This window comes from Ruditapes philippinarum, unplaced genomic scaffold (genome assembly GCF_026571515.1).
Source record: "Ruditapes philippinarum isolate M1 unplaced genomic scaffold, ASM2657151v2 ctg923_1_1_1_1, whole genome shotgun sequence".
Lineage (NCBI taxonomy): Eukaryota > Metazoa > Mollusca > Bivalvia > Venerida > Veneridae > Ruditapes > Ruditapes philippinarum.
In genome coordinates, this window is record NW_026855018.1 from 14,920 (window position 1) to 38,935 (window position 24,016).

Genomic DNA, 24,016 nt, shown 5'->3' on the forward strand with positions numbered 1-24,016 from the left:
TTCTTTTATAAACCCAAAGAGCTATAACTTGGATATTTGGCAGGGAACATCTTCTAGTGAGTGTCTACCAAGTTTGTTCAAATAAAAGCCCCGGGGTCATAATTGGCCCCGCACCGGGGTGTCATTGATATTCCTTATATGTTTTTTGTAAAAACTTAAAAAGTCTTCTTTTAAAAAACCCAAGGAGCTAGAGCTTAGATGTTAAATATGAAACATCTTCTAGTGAGTGACTACCAAGTGAGTTCAAATAAAAGCCCTTTGGTCAAAATTGGCCCCGCCCAAGGGGGTTATTGATTTTCCTTATATGTATATCGAAAACTTAAAAAATCTTGTTTGAAAAACCCATATTTAGCATGAACATCTTTTAGTTTGTTCAAATAAAAGCCATGAGGTCAAAATTAGCCCCCCGAGGGGGGGGGGTCATTGATTATCCTAATATGTACACAACTTTTGGAACTGTTGTTTTTTCTTAGTAACAGCAACCAGTTATGTTTTTACAAATGTACTATTTCAGATACAAATATCAACTTTGTAATATCAGTACAAGATTTAGATTTTATGTCAGCTTTTGTTTATATTTAACAATATTACTTGTTCCTTGTCATGAAGGGTTTCTATTTTTAGGTGAGCGACTTCAGGGCCATCATGGTCCTCTTGTTTAGGAATTTAGCGTTATTTTAACGTCATTTTTTAAATATCTGTTGATTACGTGTATCAATGATTTTTATTTTTTCATTGTAAAAAATAAAACTGAGCACAACTATGGCAAAATTTATTAAGAAAAAAGTTATTTTTTTGTAAACTTGTTCGCTTGAATGGGCATAATGTCACTTTAAATGAGGTGAAAAGAAACAAAATAATACAAAGTGTAGATAGCCGGTCTATCGGTTCTCTGTATTTTTATTATTGTTATTATTATTTTATTTATGCATCAGTTTGATAAAAAAAAAAAAATTTATTTATTTATTCATTTTTTTAATTTAAGTGGATTGTTTTTGTTTTTTTCTAATTTAATTTTATTTTGTTATCGTAAAATATTTTCTTTCTATTTCTTTATTTTCGTTTTATTTGTTTTATAATGTTGTTAATGTTTTCAACTTTAATACATTTTTCTGAACTTGGCCAGGATGTTTAGATACTGGCCTTGGCTAGATAAGCCTAATGTTTTTCTCAACATTTTCATCAAACTAGGCGCAGGGTCCTATCCTATCGTAAAATATCATAATATTTCCTTGTTCCGCATTGCAAGACCTCCCAATATTGCACTATATAAAGTGACGGTCGTATGTACTTTAATCAGCTGGAAAGAAGAAAGAAATCCGGTACGTTCCTAATTTTTATTTCTTTTATTATTTTTATTATTATTTTATTTAATTATCATTTTTTATCTGATTAAGTATGATATAATGTTATTTGTTAATACGCATATATACTCGTACTTAACTATAACTAGGAAAGAGTGAGACTAAAAAAAGGATTGGAGCACCTCACTAAATATGGTATTCCGGTATATACCGGGCAAGGCGCTTGAATCATAAAATGCTAAAATCTTGCCTTTTTACCCAACGGAATGAACTTTAACAGGTCTAATTCATCTTTTCACACCGATTTATGTACGATAATGAATAAAAAAATGTAAAAAACGGCGAAAAAAAACGATATTTGTCTATTTTGAGATCATGATTTCTGAAAGGGTCTAGAGGTACTGCTCCAATCCTGTATTGAGTTAAATCCATTAGGAAATATATATCAATTCTGAGTGCATTGTTGTAGAATAATGCACGGTTTGAGTTCAAATGCGTATTAATATAATCACGAAGGCCGATAGGCCTGAGTGATTAATTACAAAGCATTTGAACGAAAAACGTGCATTATTATACAATAATGCACGAAGAATTAATATCTATTTCCATTCTAACACGTCAAGAAAAAATATAATTATTATTATTAAGTTGGACTTCATGTTTGGTGGTTAAATTTGTTTTTACCTCAGAGGTTCCAATAGAAACGTTTTTTAAAGGCTGTTCCAGTGGGTTGAAACAAAACTGTCGTTAAATCTACCGTGTGTAGAAACATTTTCAGAATAACGAATTTTGAAAACGTTGATAAAACTGTTTTTGTTTATTTTATTTCACTCTATAACTTTTCAAGCGAAATACAAATTATTAAAAGTGAAATAAATGTAAAACTTAACGGATTTAACCCAATACAGGATTGGAGCAGTACCTCTAGACGCTTGCAGAAATCAATATCACAAAACAGACAAATATCGTTTTTTTTTCGCCGATTTTTACATTTTTCATTCATTATCATATATTAATCGGTTTGAAAAGATGAATTAGACCTATTTCAGTTCATTCCGTTGGGTAAAAAAGCAATATTTTAGCATTTTATGATTCAAGCGCCTTGCCCGGTATGTACCGGAATACGGTTTTTGTATTTTCTGATCGCAAGATCAGTAAATACATAGCTAACATCCACGGTCTAACACAGAATTTCCTTACAGGCCTAACGACGCAAAGTAGTTCTCACGCAAAACGGCTGAAAAACCAGCAATTTAAAAGAAATTATAATTTTTAAAGCAGGCATTGAACGAATTACAGTGCATTTAATGTTTAGATTAGTCAACAGAGATATGAGGTTACAATCACAAATTTGGCGAATGAATATCTTTTTTTACCCAATGAAAAATGTTCAGCTATTTCCATAAAGCTTAATCAATGAAAATGCTATTTTTAGCTATGTCGATTACCGAATACTCCAGAGCGTAGTACACAAATAAATCTGACTGTCGAGTAGTGGAATATATACATGTCGTACTGTTTTGTCGAGAAGATTTTCGCTAAATTATTTTTATCAGTGTTAAACAACAGGTTTATCGTGAACAAAATATCTCGAAATTACTAAAAATTACAAACACGAAATGGAAATTCTCAAATTAGAATTACAATGTATTTGTTTTTATTCAAGCTACATATGTATTACTTCACCGTGGTGCAGAGGTAGCGCGCTCGTTTAGGGTGTGAGAGGCCTAAGGTTCAAATCCTAGTCGAGGCAACTTTTTTTTGAAGTGTCTTTTTTAAGGAAGTAGCCACGATATGCAAGGATAAAGTGTGGCTGTCATAAAAAATGAAAAATGATTTTTTGATGCAACTCGTCATGCAAAATTCCATATGTATCAATCTCAAACTGTTATAGACGCAATCACTGCGTAAGATTAATTACAGTATATAAAAATAAACTTATACAGGAAAATACATACAGATAGTCAGTATGATTTAGATTGCAAAGATCAGAAAATACCACAGATGTTGCAGCCCTTTGATTAGTGTGGTGCTCCAATCCTTTTTTTAGTCTCACTCAAACTTAACTCGTTTGCGACATTAAAATAACGTACTTGATTTGATTGTTTTGCACGTGATGTTTGGCGCTACATTGTGACGTCACGTAAACAACACTTTAAACGTCTGTACAGCGTTAACGACTGAATTAAAGATATTGGTGTTCGGATTCATTTTCTTAGTTAGACCATTTTCTTTCATTCTAGATACTTTTCACAACAAAATTCGACAATAAATTGATTTTATTTATCAGATTTTTCAAACAAAATGGCGCCCTCATTGAGAAATTACACAGGGAGATAAAAAGAACGGCGAGTGCATTGTTGTAGAATAGTCTTCTTTTTTTTATGTAGAAAAATTTCCGATAGTGTTAGAATATTTAACAAAGCATGGCATAGGAAGATCTACTTGAAGCAGGACGCCTCCAGTTTCAGCTAATTTTCAAGAATATTTTTTGAAAATGAATTAAAAAGTAAATTGTTGTCAAGTTAACAAAGAAAGTAAATTATTTTGATTATTCTTCATCTTTTTGGTACGAAGGACTGAGTAAGTCACTGAAGCACAAACTTCAAGTAGCACAAAATAAGGTTGTGCGCTTTATAAAAGACTATACACCTAGGACTTCGGTGACAAATAAGGTTCTGTCTGACCTTAAAATATTTAATGTTAATGATAGAGTTAGACAGTTAAGACTCAACCACATTCATAAAGTTTATTACAACAAAAGCCCTTCTTATCTAAAGGAATTGTTTAAAGTACATGTATGTAGAATATCCAATTTAAGATCTAGTAATTTTAATTTTGTTTTTCCTCAAAATGATTCTCATGTTACAAACACAATTTTCTTCAATGCCATAAAAGACTGGAATTCTTTACCAGACAGCATTAGGTCAATTGACAATATCCAAACATTTAAAACGAAAGTAAAACTGTTTTAAGTAATGAAAATGAAAACAAGTGAATAATATGTTTATTTATTATTAAATTGATGTGTAACTTATGATAAGGTTTTGTAACATGTTTATGTGGTACTTGATAATGTTTTAGTTCAAACGCAATTTATTTCATTTTGTTTGTGTACAATGTACTTGTCTTATTATATTGAAAAATGTGTCTTGATTGTTGAACATTTTTTTAAAAATTGTCATTTAATTTAACTTCATTTATTATTATTATGTAAGTTAGTGTGATAATTTTACAGTAAATGGACTCCAATGGAAATAAGCTTTTAGCTTAATGGGCAATCCTAGGGTGACATAGAACATACTCATTAATTAATCTGATAATTATTTTTGTTGCATTTATGTGTGTGTTTTTATATATATGCAAGTTGATATATGTGATAACATTGTATGTGTTTATGTCTATTCCCTGAATAAATCGATACGAATTACGCATTGCAAACAAGCAAGCTCTTTGCTTGTTTGTTTGATTGGGGTTTTACGTCACACCGACACAGTAAAGGTCATACGGGCGACGTTCCAGTTTTGCTGGTGAGACCTAAGGTGCCCATCCGCACGAACGGACACCTGAGTAGAACAACCGACGTTCCGTATGCTAGCTTGATAGTTTCCTCACATGAAAGACTTTCCAAAGTCCCTGTCGGGATTCGAACCCACAGCGGTGAGGGGCAAGTGGTTTGAAGTTAACGACCTTAACCACTCGGCCACTGACATATTTAATGATACTTCATAAAAAAAAAATTGTAACAAACTTTGAATATGTATATAACATATATAACCATTTCATATTACACGCAATTCCATTGAAAATGTTCATATTACAGTGTCGCAAAACTGAAAAAAGGTAATCCTCAACCATGTTGGAAGTGAAAATGCTTGCAGTACTTTTAATGACGATCGTCGTCTTGGATGCGTTAATATTCACACCAACAAAAACTAAATGCGAAGTTGTTGACGCTCTTCGTAAAGCGGGTGCTCGAGAAGAAGATTTAAGAAATTGTAAGTATATATCACTAGTATTGAAATGGAGAAATATTCAATTTTTGGGTCAGGTCCGTGTTTCCAAAATAATTAATTCAATTGTGAAAAATAATTCAAAAAATTAAAGAAAATCCAATATTTCAACAATTTTCACTTCAATCAAGCTTCGAATTGCCCAAAAAAATGCGATTTTCAATTTAATTTGGGTTACATTTGTGTTTTATCTTTTGCAATTATTTCCGTTTTAAGTGCGCCATTTGATCTATATAAGGAATTCAAATTTTATGTTTTTAGGTGTCTGAATCGCAATGGAGTTCCTTTAAAAAACGACAAAGGTAATGCTTTGAGCTCCGTCGAGGTACCAAAGACTAACTCATAGAATTGTAAATAAATTATAATATAGTAGATCAAGTGGTACACTTTAAACGAAAACTTATAACTAATTCAAAAATAGTAGTTGGGAAATATGCTTAGAATTAAATTTAAATCGGCGTTTTTGTGCAGTTATTTGCAAGATTTGAGTTTTAAAACTTTTTGTCTTGGGGTCATTTTATTATAAGGTAATGATCTGATTGCATACAAGAACTTCATATAAGGGTTAACCCATCTTGTAAGAATAACCTGTGTTGGGTCCCTATAAAAATCGGTCAAGGAATATGATATATTACGAATTTTTATGTGTCCAGTTACTCGGTTGGATTTATTTTAAAGATGAATTTGAATTTATTGAAATTAGAGTGATCGTGTTTGAAAATTATTGCATTAGTTACTAAATATAGCATTCTAGTATACATTTTAACAATATGTATGGAACGCCTTTAGTGCCTCATTATACATGTCATTATTATTTTATATGCATTAACGCTTATGTTATGTGCATTTTTTATCACATAATTTGCATTCTTTATTAGTCTATGTCCATTTTGTTATAACAATTTGTATAATGTTATGATCATTCTTGATTATATTATGTGCATTTTTTGGGGTTAAATCTTGATTATGTTATGTACATACTTGATTACATTATGTGCAGACTTTATAGTATAATGCGCCTGCGCCTGCATATTTGTTTTGTGTGCATATTTTTTTTTATTACCCCTCACTTTTTTCGAAATGTTTATTTCCCATAGGCCTCTGGGTGTTATTCTTACTGTTAATGCAAGTGTACCACGTGTCTAAGAATTTTGTACTGTTACATAGGCAACAGTATTTTTTAACAGTATAAAAACTGGTCACGTGGTCTATTTTCTAAATAAAATGAAATAAAATGGCCGCCATTTTTCTCTCGATTCATTCTTATTTTAGACGTTCACCACAATAAGAGATCACCATCTTCTCTGGAGTAACTGTGACACCAACAAAATATTGTTGTTTGCACCCTGGAGTGCTTTTCGCGTATAAAATATCTTTTAGTTGAATAGTCAAAAAGTAAACATCCGTTTTCAAAGGAAGTAATTGCAATGTGAATAATTATGTGTCAAACTGGAACATGCAGACGATTTAAGCATGCAACAAAGGATTATTTAACAATTTTAATAAGTGAAACGTTACAGATATTGTGGGACAGGCATAGGATACAGTATCATCGTCATTTTGAAAAATCATAAAAAACAATGCGAAGAATATTCTGGAAACAGAAGAATCAGATTTCACAGATCATAACCGTATGAATGGGTTAATGTTTTGTTTTTCTAAATAAAACACAGCTTATTGTATGTTTATGGCTAGTAGATATCGTGATGATATCTACTAGCCATAAACATACAATAAGCTGTTTAAGAAAAAGAAAACTTCTCAAGTAGGCCTAAAGTACACTTAAAACTTAAAAGGTAAGGACAGTTTATTATTGTTACTCTTGGTTTATTTTTGTTACCGTTTGATTTAATTGACAATTTCAGATCTGTCATCACAGTGTTTTTGTTTGGAGTAATAAAATAAATAACACATGGTTTTGTGAGTAACAGTAAAAATATCATCCCTCGGGTAACAGTATTTTCCTCGGGATGATATGTTTACTGTCACCCACACACCCATGTGTTATTTATATGATGTTATAAAAATTATTGTTTCATGCAAATAGGGGCGTCCGTGGTTGAGTGGTTAATGTCGTTGACTTGAAACTACCTTTAAACATTACAAAACTCACGTCTGTCCTTTCTATATATAATTATTTGTTTCTGAGATATGATGTGTCTTTAAGAATGCACAAACTCTGATAAAATGCACATTGTATAATAAAGTAGGTACATAACATAATGGGACATACACATAATACCATAATAGATGCTACTGAAAGACAGTTATAATGAGGCATTTAAGGCGTTCCATAAAAACGAATAGTATAGACGAGTAACGACGCGTTTCGTTGCTATGAAACCCGAACAGAGTGATAACCTGACGGTCACAAATAATCAACATAATTTCTGTATTATTTTTTGTTAAATAATTTCAACAAAATATGAATTCGATTATTTTCGAATGAGTATAGAATTAGCGTATTGTAAACGTTTTTTATTCACCCTGTTTTCTTTATTATTTTCTGTCAGGGGTGTGTTTGGTAGAGCAGGAAAGTGGATATCAGTACAATTTGCGACATTATAATGACTCTGGTATATTCCAACTAAATGATATTTGGTGTGACAGACCATCCGGGTATTTTGGTACGACGTGCTGGATGTTAAACACATATGGATGCAGTGACACGTGCAGCAGTAAGTAAAGGGTACGAGGTATAGTGGCTGATTTGGAACGCTTTTGTGCGTCGTATTGTCACTAGCGAAAGCACGACAAAGCGTCATGCGGTCCTGTCGCTAACGATGTACGCCAAACGGCGCGTTGTCGTGTGGCGTGTTCTCGCGATGTCATATAGTCGCTCGGTTCAAATCGAAGGATTGGCGACAGGGCCAAGCGACAGGGCGACATCGCGACAACGCGCCGCACGACAATGCGCCGGTTGGCGTGATTCTCTAAAGACAGGACGACAGTGCGACAATGCGCCGTTTGGCGCATTTAGCTAGCGACAAGACGAAAAGGTGATAACGATATAGGTTGCGTGGTCGCTATCGACAACACTACGCGTAAAGTGTACCAAATCAACCACCATAACGACGGGTGTTCAAATATGAATGCAGCTCGGTCAATTTTCAGAAGTGATAAACAGTGCCAAAAAAAATCTCAATTCTTCAAAATACTCACCAACATGTAATATACAAATTTTTAGTCTTTAAATCCAATTTTAAAATGCGTTTTTATTATATTTTCGAGGTATACTGTTCAGACACTGGAAAATAGAAGAACCAAGATTTTTTTCGTGTTTGATATTTTCTTCCAGCAAAATGATATTTGAGCTTCGGAAATAGGAAAAAGTCACACGGGGCAAGGTCAGATATTCTCGTGCAATGGCCGCTTTGTGTGACGAAGCATTCTCATGCAACAACCTGACACCACAGAGACAAGTTGCTGGTCGACCGTTTTTGAAATTTTTCCTTAATTTATGAAGGACCTTGCCTTTGTAAAACTTGGCATTTACAGATTTACCCTTTGATACGGCAATTTTAATAGCAGGACCTTGATTGGTAAAGAAAAAATTTTGACGCTCATGGTGCGTTTGTTATGCAAGGTTTTTGACTTCCTTTGGTTGCCCATATTTTGTTATGTATCTTTCGTTTTGGTTCATAAAGGTGTACCCACGTCTCATCGTAAGCGATGTTAAAAAACTATTTGCGAAAGATCGATTGTTGTATTTAGGGAACTGTTTCAACATTTGTTTGGAGATTCTTATCCGTGCAAGTTTTGGGTCTTTTGTAAGGAGGTGGGGTATCCATCTAGTACAATTCCTTCTCATTTTAAATCACGTCTGAGCATTGTACAGTGATACCAACGTATTTAGCTATATACCTAGTTGCATCAATAGCAATCAAATCCTTTACTTTCTCACCATTTTTGGCGAAGTTGCAGTTTTCGGACGGCGTGCATAAGGTGCATCTTTTTTACTGAATGAACACCACTTTTGAATTTCTTACAGCATCGTGTGACAAGAAAGTCTATTGAGCCCATAAACACGACATATTTCATTAAATATGTCTGTCGCCTGTATAGCAAGAATACAGCGGTTCTTGATATAGGACCGTACCCAACCATTTCAGCTTTAGTATACAAAAGTAGATAGCGTTAATCCAGCTATTGTCAAAGCTAGACTGAACTGATTTACACATGTATTGAATCAATTGAGAGCTTACGCAACCATCTATGCGATACATGTTTAGTCCATAGTTCATGCAAAACGTGGCTAAAAGCGAGATATGTGCCTAGTTACATTCATATTTGAACACCCCTCTTAGCTTGACAATTGAATTTATCAAAAGAATTGAATAAATATGAAATTTTGCTTGCCTCTGGCGAGTATAATATTATTACTTTCAATGTGTTCGATAAATTTCGCTCTGAGGCTCATCATGGTTCATCATTTTACATTGTGAGCTTTGTTGTTATATGAATTTTGACCAACTTTTACTTTGGAACAAAAATGGCTGACAAAGCGAAATCACCTTAACAGAAGGACATTTGATTCTACACATTGGCAATTTGGAGCCATTTACTGAAGAATTTGTACCACAAAATATCAAAATCGACTAATGTATTGATGCTACGGCTCCAAACATTATTGCCATGTTTTCATAAATTGTAAAATTTAGCTTATCTATATATACTGATAATTTCATCTCATATCAGGACATCTGGTTTAATATAATGTCAAAATGAAGCGATCTATTGCTACCTTGGTTTCATTCATGTATTTTAACTCTTGCTTAATATAATGGCTTCCCATTGGATATAATTGGGTTTTCAATTCATATAGTTTCGAAGTGAAATTATGAAATTTTATACAGAACTTAAACCTACATGATGAAGATATTTCGAGGACCACCAGTATAAATTTGTGGAACAACAGAGTGAATTTGTGGAAACAAGTGTAAATTTGTAGAACACCAGGGTAAATTTGAAGAATTGGTACTATATAATATCTGAATCGTCTTATGTACGTTGTAACCGATATCTCGCTGAAACCGACCTTGTTATAAATGGTATAAAATGAAAGGAAAATTGAAGGAAAAAGGCTGGGACACAATAGAATGTATGTCATAAGCGATACCTCGTTAAAACTGATCTCGTTATAAGCGGAGTGACTGCATATTGTTACTTCGGCTCCATAAATTGATTACATGGTGTCATAGAATGAAAGTCAGTTTATACTACTACATTATTTATTCTCAACAGGTTTACTGAATGAAGACATCTCAAATGACGCCTACTGCGCTGTGAGGATCAAGCAATGTAAAGGATTTAGCGAATGGTAATTATGTATTGCTAAATAACTTACAAACTGAAATACAAGTTCTTAAACAGTATATACAGTCAGTTATCATCCCGCTAATGATACTGAACTCCTTTAATTTGCAAGGGGAAATAACTTTTTAATACAAAATTAATGTGTACTGCACTTGAAAGTACTCTCCTGTTGCTAGCACGTCCCCGCGGACACCGTTGTTGCCATTACTGGCAAACATTGCCCACTTATAAACATGAAGATTGAACTAAATGTCTTTGAACATTCCCTTTCTCTTTGACGTCCCTGTGCACTTTAGTAAAAGTCGGTTAAATGAAATAATGAATTATTGTGGATCTTTTACCAGTACATTATGTACTGGTAAATACTATATACCGTACTCATGCCGTTAATAAAGTTGCGGCAAAAAGGCATTTCATTTGTAAAAAGAAATACAGTTTGTAAGATATTGAAAGTAAATATAGTTTAAGATAGCTATGAATGATATATTTGATTTGAATTTTGGTTTTCAAATGAAATCCCTAAAGATATAATTTATAATGAAAAAAACTACATTCTAACAGTTTAATATCTAAAATCTTGTTTAAATGTAATTATAACAAATCTTTTTACATTTCTCCACTTACAGAAAAAACAACATATTATTTACTAAACCATGACGCATCCCCCACTGCAACTCCCCCACACACCACCATCTCCGTCCCCTTATTCCCATGTAACATGTAACTTATTTGATATACAATGTTAATCAATTATTACATACTTTTTTTCTTTCTTATTTATACCAGGGCCAGATGGGCGAACTATTGCAGGGACTTAACAAGTGCAAGATATGACTATAGCGAATGTTGAATAATATTCAACTGTGTGTATCACCTTTTTCGGGACGGAACAAACATGTGCCATTTGTATTAATAAATATACTTGCAATTTAGAACCTTATTCTGTCGTTTTTTAATTGTTTACTGGGTTACGAAAGGTACGTTTGTATGTTTAAGTTATCTAAGAGAGAAAAAAACAGCATTTTTTGGAATAAAGTTTGCAAGAAAAATGTATCGACATATTGGCGGCCATCTTGAATTTCTGTACTTTTGCCCAGGCTGCGTAACTTAAGAAATGGGTTTTTAGAAAAAACAAACAATATGCTTTATAATGACAATGTTTCTGTTTGTGATACAGTAAATTGCAATAAAAAACCGACTAACTTGATAGTTTGGTTTTAATTAAAATTTGATTATAATTAGAATTTTCTGATACTTTCAAGCGAAGAGGTGAAAATGAAGAAGATCCAAATACAAGGGGTGAAAAGAAAAAATTTCAAACTTGTGTTTTTTTAGTAATTTTTGTTTGCCTTTGGATAGCTGGCAAATTTAAGGAAAACCATTCAAGCCGATAATATAAGACGTAACGCAAGTTTCATGGGAACTACAATTATACTTATAGACATTTCCTGCAGTTCTTTTTTTTTTTATTTTTGACAAAGAGGGAAAATTAAACCGGCTAAAAGAAAATTCTGTTCGTTAGTCTAAATATTACTTATTTGTCTATGTTAAATAAAATAAACAACTAATGAAAACGTCTTTAAGCTGGTTCAATGACGTTACTTGCACTTAAGATACTGTCTCTCACCGAGTGATAAAATGCCCCGTAAAGTTCTACATAAATATTTAAAGTCAAACTCAAAATGTCTGCAACTTTTTGTTTTAAATTTCAACAAGAGCCATGTCAACATGGCCATCCTTTGCTCATTGGAAGAATGTATTTGTAGTAGAGCAGAATAATTTCCTTTTTTTGTAATGAAAACTGATGGCTGAAGTGAATACAGATTTGAAACCTATGTGAAAACTGATGGCTGAAAATAACAAAGGGCAATAACTGAAAAATAATGCAGGGTAGGTTATCATTCTTGTGTGCTGCACCCCTTCTCAGTAAAATCTATTTTTGAGATAAGCTCCGGACAAAATAGTATGAAAAGGAACAAAGGGCAATAACTCAAAAATTATACAGCAAAGAGTTATCATTCTTGCGCACAGCATTCCTGCTCAATAAGATCTATCCACCTATGACATTTCATTTTCACATCTCAAACACTTTTAAGTTATGCTCCACTCAGGTGAAAAATTAAGTATGAAAAAATAACAAAGGGCAATAACTCAAAAATTATTAAAGGTAGAGTTATCATTCTTGTGCACTGCACACCTCCTGAGTGAGATCTATGCACCTATGAAGTTTCATGTTGATATCTCTATGGCTTTTTGAGTTATGCTCTGGACAAAAATTAATTTTGAAAAACAACAAAGGGCAATAACTCAAAAACTATGCAGGGTAGAATTATCATTCTTGTGCACTGCACTCCTCCGCAATAAGATCCATCCACCTATGAAGTTTCAAGTTGATACCTCAATTACTTTTTGAGATAAGCTCCGGACAAAATAGTATGAAAAAGAACAAAGGGCAATAACTCAAAAATTATCTGGCAAAGAGTTATCATTCTTGCGCAAAGCATTCCTCCTCAATAAGATCTATCCACCTATGACATTTCATGTTCACATCTCAATCACTTTTGAGTTATGCTCCACTCAGGTGAAAAATTAAGTATGAAAAATAACAAAGGGCAATAATTCAAACTTTGAAGTTTCAAGTTGATACCTCAAATACTTTTTGAGATATGCTCCGGACAAAAATGTCGGACGGAAGGACGGACATTCTTACCAGAGCTACATTATGGGGTTTTCTTTTATTATTTCTTTTGTTCTTTTTAACCCCACAATGCAGAAAATAACCCCACAAGAGAAACGGAATGAATAACATCAAAGACATCTATTGTTATGAGAACAATAGACTAAACCGTACGGACGGACGGAAGGATGGACGGAGACTATTTCTATATCCCCCGCCGCCTTTTCGACGGGGGATAATTAAAGAAGAAACAGTGTGTGCTTTTAAGAATCTATCAGACAATAAGTAATAAATTGTTTATAGATCTCTTTTACATTCTATAAATAGAAATGGATGTCCCTGAATGTCACTGTATAGTCTGTCTACAACATGACAGTGTGACAGCATGACAGTGTTACAACGAGACGAACAGACCAGGGCAAATATATATGTCCCATCATCCCCTTAAGTCGGGGGAGAGACACATTGGAATAATTTTCATGTCAGTGGAATGATATGCTTATCATGTCCAACATTTAACATATTTTTAACAGACAATTCATATACACATGGTAATAAAATATATTCTTTCACCATTTTTAAAAAGCATTTAAGTTTTTTATCGTGCCATGATAAAGTCGTATCACCTATGAGATAAACAGGTTGTATGGAATAATTTTAATATAAGGATGTCCTAATTTAGTGACTGTCCTTTTCTATTGATTGTTGTGGGCATGTTGGGTATAATACCTTATTGTAGCTTTGAAGAAAATAGTGAGAAAATACTAAGTGTGTTACATCATATCCCATAAGCAGTTTCATAATGATTGTTTTAAGATTGCAGTTTCCTTTTTAGTGTTTTACTTTTTTTGTGAATTAGTCAATTGAGCTAATAAACCATATCATACTATGCAAAGCGAATCATTTCATTGCGTTGTTTTGTCCCCACTTTTGAGGACGGGCAGATGTGCACTAGGTTATTTGTCCCATTGTCACTGTCAAACTGTCACTGTGTCACGATTTCCCGCTGTTTGTGCAATTCCGCAGACTGACATAACAGTGGAATGTGGGGGAATACATTTCTTTAATATAACTGAAAGAATGAAAATTGTTAATAATACAATATCGACCTAAAAATGTACCTTAATAATAGAGAGACTGACCCATTCCTTTTAGGGATTAGGGATTGAGTGCTATCGATACATTCTGGACGATATTTATTGAAATTTCTGTTGGCTTTGTGGATTGGTGATTTTGTTTTTCACTGTAAAATATAAAAATGATTGCAAAATGTCAAGTTTTTTTTCATTTTAGAGCTATTATTTTATGTATTTTATTTTTCTATATTTTTTTATTTATTCATTTTATTTTATTTATTTATTGTATTTTTGTTTTTGTTGTTTTTTTTTGTTTTTTTTTTTTTTTTAGGGGGGGGGGGGGGGGGATTTCAATTTCAGTGGAATATTTGTTTTTTTGATTTTTTCATTGTCTTATCATTATTACTTTTTTCTTTATTTATTCTTGTTTTTGTTTCGTTTTTTGTTTTGTTTTGTTTGTTTGTTTCGTTATACTATTGTTGTTGTTTTTTTAACTTTAATGCATTTTTTTCTGAACTGGGCCAGGATGTTTACATACTGGCCTTGGCTAGATAAGCCTAATGTTTTTCTCAACATTTTCATCAAACTAGGCGCAGGGTCCTATCCTATCGTAAACTATCAAGATATATCGTGTTCCGCATTGCACAAGCGCCCCAAATTTGAACTATATAAAGTGACCGTCGTATGTACTTTTATCAGCTGGAAAAAAGAACTTAATCCGGTAAGTCCCAAAGAATTATATTTTTTCTGCTCATTTTACAGCTGCCTTTGTATAAGATGATTTGTACTTACAAACAAAAATACTTTTTAAAACTGACTGAAAACAGCTAAATATTTTGTGAAAGCTTATCCGATACGATTAACGTTTTGCCCAGTGTCTATTTTTTCAATATGTTTACTTGTGTCTATATAAGTCACAAAGTTAATTTTGTATTAAATTGCTTTTGTCTATACCTGATAAAATATGATACAATGTGGTTTGCTAACTATATACTTACTTTTATAATAACAAATATAGCATAAGTATCTTACATGAATCTAAATTTGGTTTAATGATTTAGAATTAAAAGCAAGCACCAGTTCGCTATTCTACTTTTAATGAAATTATTGAAAATGATATTCTTAATAAAAATTGTTTCGTTGAACAAAAAGAAATTTTATTGTAATAAACACTTATTGATACCAATTTTTTTATATTGATATTATATAGTATGCCTGAACTGTATTAATGATACCATTATAAAACTTTGACTTATGTTGCTCTTAGAAATACGTAGTTTTAAAACTAGACATATATAGAGTATAACATAAGTCACACTTGATTACGTTAAATTATAGTAATATATTCATCTAAGAATTCAACCTGCAATTATAACATTTATGTCATGTCCAGATGTAGTTATAATTGATATTTTGTACTTGTAACTATTATTTCACGCTGTTAGATTTAAGCTGTTACAGTGTAACAAAGACTATAAACATCAATTCATCTTCAAAGGCAATAACATAATGCAGTGAAATTTTTGCACGATTAATATTTGTATGCAGTCGCCAAAAACTAAAATGTACAACAAAAATGTATGAATAAAACTATATCATTCCCTTTCCATAATGTTCTGTTCATCACATACAGCAGATTTCTTTCTCTTCGCTCAAAAACAAATTTTTCGAACGTTATAGTGCTTAGCGTACACCTATAACAAATATATCATAATATCACTCAGGTAACATTTAGTTTTTATATTTTTATGCTTTCGAAAAATACAATTCATTAACTTGTCTTCCGTTTAAATGTTCGTTTCTAAATAGACATTCATTTTCCAAAAGGGACCTCCTATCTTAATACTCGGTGGTATTTGTACCGGGTTTGTAGCTATCTTAGATAATTTACAAAACCCAACCCAAGGGACCTTTTACGTTAATACTCAGTGGTATTTTTACCGGTTTGTAGCTATCTTAGATAATTTACAGAAACTCAACCAGGTCGACAAAGTTTTCGCATCGACTGTCTTACAGAATCTCTAGAGTCGTGCAATGATATTATGATATCCATGTAGCTGAAACATTTCTTTGCCTGATGAAATACAAATACCCATCTACTTTCTTTTGTACAACAGATGAGTTAGATTAAGCTAACAATGTTAAAGGTACTAGACTAAACGGGACTGGCTTTTTTTATCTCGACTTATGCACCATTTCGCGTAGGTCCAAAATTATTATTTCACTTGTGAATAGTGACCAAAAGAGAAAAAGCACTTAAACGATTCTAACTTAAATCAAGCTACGAACCGCCCAAAATGCGATTTGCAATTCAATTTTTTGATTACGTATGAAAGAAGCTCCATCGAGGTCCCAAAGACTAACACATAGACTTTTTGTGCACTTATTAGCGAGATTTGAGTTTAAAACAACCTTCGTCGTCGAAATGGCTATTCTAGATACACAGTGTGAGCGAATGATCTGATATTTTGCACATAAGAGGTAACAAATCTCGAATAAAATTCTTCCAGTCCCTGTTGAGTCCCTTTGAAGCAGAAACAAATAAAACAAATCTTTAGAATGGACGAACATTGGTTTTATAACGTTAAAATAATTATTCTTAAGCATCATAGATGCTTGACAAACGTAGAAAATAGAAAATAAAGCTGAATGTAAAAGTATTTGTCCTGGAACTAACACAATAAAAGCAAAAAATATGACCTTCAAAAATACTAAATCATTGTAACTGTGCAACAAAGCAAAAGATGATCATATCTAAGTAGGCACAAGATAAAATAAAGTAGGCACAATACATATGAAGAACGTGGAAACATAATATGAGATAATAATAGTTAAGAATACATATAGTATCTTTAAGAATGCACATACCGTAAAAAGGATGCATATTGTATAATAAAGTGGGCACATAACATAATGGTAAATGCACATAATATATAATAAGGCACCAAGGCGTTCCATAAAAACGTACAATGTAGACAGTAATGACGCATTCCGTTGCTATGCATCCTGAACAAAAAATAAGAAGATGGTCATAGAAATTTAATATAATTTCTGTATTATTTTTTGTTAAATAAGATATTTTCAACAAAAAAGTGAATTCGATTTATTTCGAATTAGTATAGAATTAGCGTATTTTAAAAATATCTATTCACCCTGTTTTCTTTATTATTTTCTGTCAGGGGTGTGTTTGGTAGAGCAAGAAAGTGGATATCAGTACAATTTGCGACAATATAATGACTCTGGCATATTCCAACTAAATGATATTTGGTGTGACAGACCATCCGGGTATAATGGTACGACGTGCTGGATGTTTAACACATATGGATGCAGTGACACGTGCAGCAGTAAGTAAAGGGTACGAGGTATGGTGGCTGATTTGGAACGCTTTTGTGCGTCGTGTTGTCACTAGCGAAAGCACGACAAAGCGTCATGTGGTCCTGTCGCTAACGATGTACGCCAAACGGCGCGTTATCGTGTGGCGTGTTCTCGCGATGTCACATAGTCGCTCGGCTCAAATCGAAGGATTGGCGACAGAGCCAAGCGACAGGGCGACATCGCGACAACGCGCTGCACGACAATGCGCCGGTTGGCTTGATTCTCTAGAGACAGGACGGCAAGACGACAGTGCGACAATGCGCCGTTTGGAGCATTTCGCTAGCGACAAGACGAAAAGGTGATAACGATATAGGTTGCGTTGTCGCTATCGACAACACTACGCGTAAAGTGTACCAAATCAGCCACCATAACGACGAGTGTTCAAATATGAATGCAACTCGGTCAATTTTCAGAAATGATTAACAAACAGTGCCAAAATAATTATCCCAATTCTTCAAAATACTCATCACCATGTTATATACAAATTTTTAGTCTTTAAATCCAATTTTTAAATGCGTTTTTATTATATTTTCGAGGTATACTGTTTAGACACTGGAAATAGCCGAACCAAGATTTTTGTTCGTGTTTGATATTTTCTTCCAGCAAAATGATATTTGAGGTTCGGAAATAAGAAAAAGTCACAAGGGGCAAGATCAGATATTCTCGTACAATGGCCGCTTTGTGTGACGAAGCATTCCCATGCAACAACCTGACACCACAGAGACAAGTTGCTGGTCGACGGTTTTTGAAATTTTTCCTTAATTTATGAAGGACCTTGCCTTTGTAAAACTTGGCATTTACAGATTTACCTTTGATACGACAATTTTAATAGCAGGACCTTGATTGGTAAAGAAAATTTTTGACGCTCATGGTGGGTTTGTTATGCAAGGTCTTTGACTTCCTTTGGTTGCCCATATTTTAATATGTATCTTCGCTTTGGTTCATACAGGTGAACCCAAGTCTCATCATAAGCGATGTTAAAAAATTATTTGCGAAAGATCGATTGTTGTATTTAGGGAACTGTTTCAACATTTGTTTGGAGATTCTTACCCGAGCAAGCTTTTGGTCTTTTGTAAGGAGGTGGGGTATCCATCTGGCACATATCCTTCTCATTTTAAATCACGTCTGAGCATTGTACAGAGATACCAACGCAATTAGCTATATACCTAGTTGTAAATCTTGCATCAATAGCAATCAAATTCTTTACTTTCTCAACCATTTTTGGCGAAGTTGCAGTTTTCGGATGGTGTGGATAAGGTGCATCTTTTTTACTGAATGAACACCACTTTTAAATTTCTTACACCACTGTGTGACAAGACAGTCTATTGAGCCCATAAACACGACATATTTCATTAAATATGTATTTCGCCAATACAGCGGTTCTTGATATAGGACCGTATTTGGTCAGTGAACCCAACCATTTCAGCTCTAGTATACACGAGTAGATAGCGTTAATCCAGCAATTGTCAAAGCTAGTCTGAACTGATTTACGCAACCATCTATGCGATACATGTTTAGTCTATAGTTCGTGCAAAACGTGGTTAAAAGCGAGATATTTGCCTAGTTCCATTCATATTTGAACACCCCTCGTAGCTTGACAATTGAATTTATCAAAAGAATTGAATAAATATAAATTTTGCTGGCCTCTGGCGAATATAATATTATTACTTTCAATGTGTTCGATAAATTTCGCTCTGAGGCTCACCATGGTTCATCATTTTACATTGTGAGCTTTGTTGTTATATGAATTTTGACTTACTTTCACTTTGGACCCACTTAGTGAAAACAAAACTGGCTGACAAAGCGAAATCACCTTAACATGTTTTTTGAACTTGTGGTCCAACCCTTTTTCTTGTTATTTGAACTTGTGGTCCAACCCTTTTTCTGTTATTTGAACTTGTGGTCCAACCCTTTTTCTTTCAAAATGTATTTATATATTTTTCTTTCTATATATTTGCATTGTACATATTGTAAAAAATTGAAAGGAATAAAATATGTTTAAACTAAACTAAACCTTAACATAACGACATTTGATTCTACACATTGACACTTTGGAGCCATTTGCTGAAGAATTTGTACCACAAAGTGTCAAAATCGACTAATGTATAGATGCTACGGCACCAATCATTATTGCCGTGTTTTCATCAATTGTAAAATTTAGCTTATCTATATATACTGATAATTTGATTTCATATAAAAACATCTGGTTTAATATAATGTCAAAATGAAGTGATCTATTGCTACCTTGGTCTCATTCATTTTTTCATATATTGTTACTCTTGATTTATCTAATGGCTTCCAAGTGGATATGATTGGGTTTTCAATTCATATAGTTTCAAAGTGAAATTATGAAACTTCAAATAGAACTTAAACCTACATGATAAAGAATTTTCGAGGAACACCAGGATAAATTTGTGGAACACCAGGGTAAATTTGTAGAACACCAGGGTAAATTTGTGGATCACTAGGGTAGACTTGTGGATCACAAGGGTAGATTTGTCGAATAGTACAGTATTTGATATTCCAATGGCTACTCTGAAGAATTGGTACTATATAATATCTGAATCGTCTACTTTACGTTTAACCGATATCTCGCTGAAACCGACATCGTTATAAATGGTATAAAATGAAAGGAAAATTGAAGGAAAAAGGGTGGAACACAGTAGAGTGTACGTTATAAGCGGTATCTCGCTAAAACCGATCTCGTTATAAGCGAAGTAGACTGCATATTGTTACTTCGGTTCCATTAATTTGATAACATGGTATCATAGATTGAAAATCAGTTAATAGTACTTCAGTTACATGCACTGGCGGTAAGGTCTCATATATTGTAAGAGATAACTTTTATTTTGATAACTCGGTCTCATATAACTACATCTGGCTCATACATGACACTTTCTGTGCCATGTATCGAAGAATCAGTATCATCTAATGTCAACATGAACTCATAATTATATTGTTGTTTCCGTTCCATAAACTTATAGAATGGTTTCAAATGATCTTAAAGTGAACTAATATATTCAGTAATTCGGTTTCATATAAGGATATCTGATTCCATACATTGCTGCTTTTGTGTCATATATTGAAGAATGGGTATCATATAGTGTCAAAATTTATGTATTACTATTATGGTTACATACAGTGATGACGCTGTTTCGTTTATCATTTATATATTGAAAATAAGGTTCAATAAAAAATATGTGGTTACATTCATGACAAAATTGGTACCATATATTGAAAAATTGGTATCATAAATTTCAAAAATCAACTACTAGTATATATATGCTTCCTCTATGGTTTCATACACTGATGTACTGCATACTGGTTTCTGGTTTAATATCAATCAGTTTTGTTTCCAATTTATTTATTGTCTGTTTGAACGTAAAAGTATCACTTAAAAACGAACAATATAAAACAGCCATGGAGTTCTATATTACAATATGACTATATTACAATACAGATGCTCCTGTTGGTCTTGGTGTTTTGTTCTAACGGTATCTGATCTCATAAATGTTATTTTAGATATATTTAAAATAATAAAGTCACAGCAATAACACGTATAATATCTTTTTTTTTTTCCAACGTTTCGGCATTTGTATGCCTTTTTCAAGGTAAATAAATAATAATAATATCAACGGACGTGACGTCGTAATTTTACAATTAACGTCACGCCCACTTTAGCGGAAAAACGAACAAATACGAACAATTCCAATTCATGATAAAAGAGATAAGTGCACCAAACAAAGCATCAAAATATAAAAACGACACAATAGATATCGGATTAATAAATACGAATATTTCCTATAGGGTTTAATTATAAAAAAAAAAAAAACTTTTTTTTTTTTTTTTTTTTTTTTTTTTTTAGATATATTTAAACAAAGACTTATTATCAACAGGTTTACTGAATGAAGATATCTCTAACGACGCCTACTGCGCTGTAAGGATCAAGCAATGTCAAGGATTTAGCGCATGGTAATTATGTATTGCTAAATAACTTACATACTAATATACCCTTTCTTATACAGAAAATTCAACCTGGTATCATCCCGCTGATGACACCGAACTCCTTTAATTTGCAAGGGGAAATAACTTTTTAATACAAAATAATGTGTATACAGTGTGTTACATGCACTGCACTTGAAAGTACTCCCCTGCTGCTAGCACGTCCCCGCGGACACCGTTGTGGCCATAAGGCCCACTTATAAACATGGAAGATTGAACAAAATGTCTTTAAACGTTTCTTTTCTCTTTAACGTCCCTGTGCACTTTAGTGAATATCGGTTAAATGATATAATGAATTCTTGTGTTGTTTTTTTACCAGTACATTATGTTGGAAAAAAAGAAATACATGTACTAAGAATACAAACATCATTGTCAAGTCTCTAGTGTATGTTTTACACAACGGCGTTTATAAAGTTGTGGCAAAAAAAAAAGATTTAATTGTAAAAAAAAAACAGTTTGTAAGATATAGAAAGCAAATACAGTTTAAGTTAGCTATGAACTATTTGCATTGAATTTTGGTTAAATCCCTAAAGGCATATAATGAAAAAACTACTTTCCAACAGTTTAATATCTACAATCTTGTTTAAATGTAATTATAACAAATCTTTTTACATTTCTCCACGTACAGAAAAAAAACATATTATTTACTAAACCATGACGCATCCCCCACTGCAACTCCCACACACACCGCCATCTCCGTCCCCTTATTCCCATGTCACCTGTAACTAATTTGATATACAATGTTCATCAATTATTACATGCTTTTTTTCTTATTTATACCAGGGCCAGATGGACGAACTATTGCGGGGACTTAACCAGTGCAAGATATGACTATAGCGAATGTTGAAAAATATTCAACTGTGTGTATCACCTTTTTACGGGACGGAACAAACATGTGCCATATTTGTATTATTAAAGAGACTATCAATTTAGAACCTTATTGTGTCGTAATTTAAAGTTTACTGATTAAAGAAAGGAAAGTTTGTATGTTAAAGTTATCTAAGAGAGAAAAAAAAACAGTATTTTTTTAATAAAAAAATTGCAAGAAAAATGTTTCGACAAATTGGCGGCCATATTGAATTTCTGTACTTTTGCCCGGGCTGAGTAACTTATGAAATGGGTTTTTAGAAACCACAAACAATATGCTTTGTGATGGCAATGTTATTGTTTGTGATACAGTAAATTGCAATAAAACCCCGACTTATATTATAGTTTGCTTTTAATTAAAATTTAATTATAATTAGAATTTTGTGATACCACGGATTGTAATATAAATCCGTGGTGATACTTTCAAGCGAAGAGGTGAAAAAAAGAGGTGAAAAAGAAGAAGTTCCAAACACAAGAAATGAAAAGAAAAAGTACCAAACTTGTGTTTTTTGTAATTTTTTGTTTGCCTTTGGATGCATTTAAAAAAATATGGAACGCCATTAAAGCCGACTGTAGAACACGTAACGCCAGTTTCATGGAAACTAAAATTATACTTATAGACATTTCCTTGAGTTCTTCATTTTTTGACAAAGAAGGAAATTAAACCGGGTTAAAGAAAATTATTTTCGGTTAGTCTAATTTTTTTATGTCTTTGTCTATGTAAAAATGAATAAAAACTACTAATGAAAACATCTTTTAGCTCATCCAAGGACGTTACTAACACTAGAGATACTGATAAGATGCCTCTCAAAGTTCTATATAAATATCCAAAGTCAAACTCAAAATGTCTGCACTTTTTCTTTGAAATTCCAAGTAAAGAAGAAACAGTTAGTGCTTTAAGCTCCTGTCAGACGACAAGTATGAGAGATCTCCTTTACATTCTATAAGTAAAATGGATGCCCCAGCATGTCACTGTTATGTCTGTCTATAAAATGACAGTGTGACAGCATGACAGTGTTACAACGAGACGAACAGACCAGGGCAAATATAAATGTCCCCATCCCCTTAAGTTAGGGGAGAGACACATTGGAATAATTTTCGTGTCAGTGGAATGATATGAGACGCGTCATGAGAAAACCAACGTAATGCGTTTGCGACCAGCATGGATCCAGACCAGCCTGCGCATCGCGCATCAGTTTTTGATAGGAGCACACATGGCTGTGATCGCTATCCCGTGTTGTCCATGCTTTGGGTTTCAAATAGTGGTTTTTGTGACGCGCGCCATGGATCTGTCCATTTACATATTTCAGACAATTCATATACATACTGTAATAAAATATATTCTTTCACCATTTTTAAAAACACTAAGTTTTTGATGGTGCCATG

At 33.1% G+C, this 24,016-nt stretch overlaps 1 protein-coding gene across 4 annotated transcripts; it reads left to right on the forward strand.

Moving 5' to 3' along the window:
* Positions 1-1,196: 1,196 nt before the first annotated feature.
* LOC132741853 (lysozyme c-1-like) lies at positions 1,197-22,967 on the forward strand. Of its 4 annotated transcripts, none has more exons than XM_060730113.1 (5): positions 1,197-1,322; positions 5,128-5,302; positions 7,831-7,995; positions 10,562-10,637; positions 22,547-22,967. In XM_060730113.1, exons 2-5 carry the CDS (start codon positions 5,161-5,163, stop codon positions 22,608-22,610), a joined length of 447 nt encoding a protein of 148 aa, XP_060586096.1. In that variant the 5' UTR covers positions 1,197-1,322; positions 5,128-5,160; the 3' UTR covers positions 22,611-22,967. The 4 variants fall into 4 exon arrangements, with proteins under 4 accessions (XP_060586096.1, XP_060586097.1, XP_060586098.1 ...); XM_060730114.1 differs by lacking the exon at positions 10,562-10,637 and adding an exon at positions 21,658-21,733; XM_060730115.1 differs by lacking the exons at positions 7,831-7,995; positions 10,562-10,637 and adding exons at positions 17,566-17,730; positions 21,658-21,733.
* Positions 22,968-24,016: the final 1,049 nt, after the last annotated feature.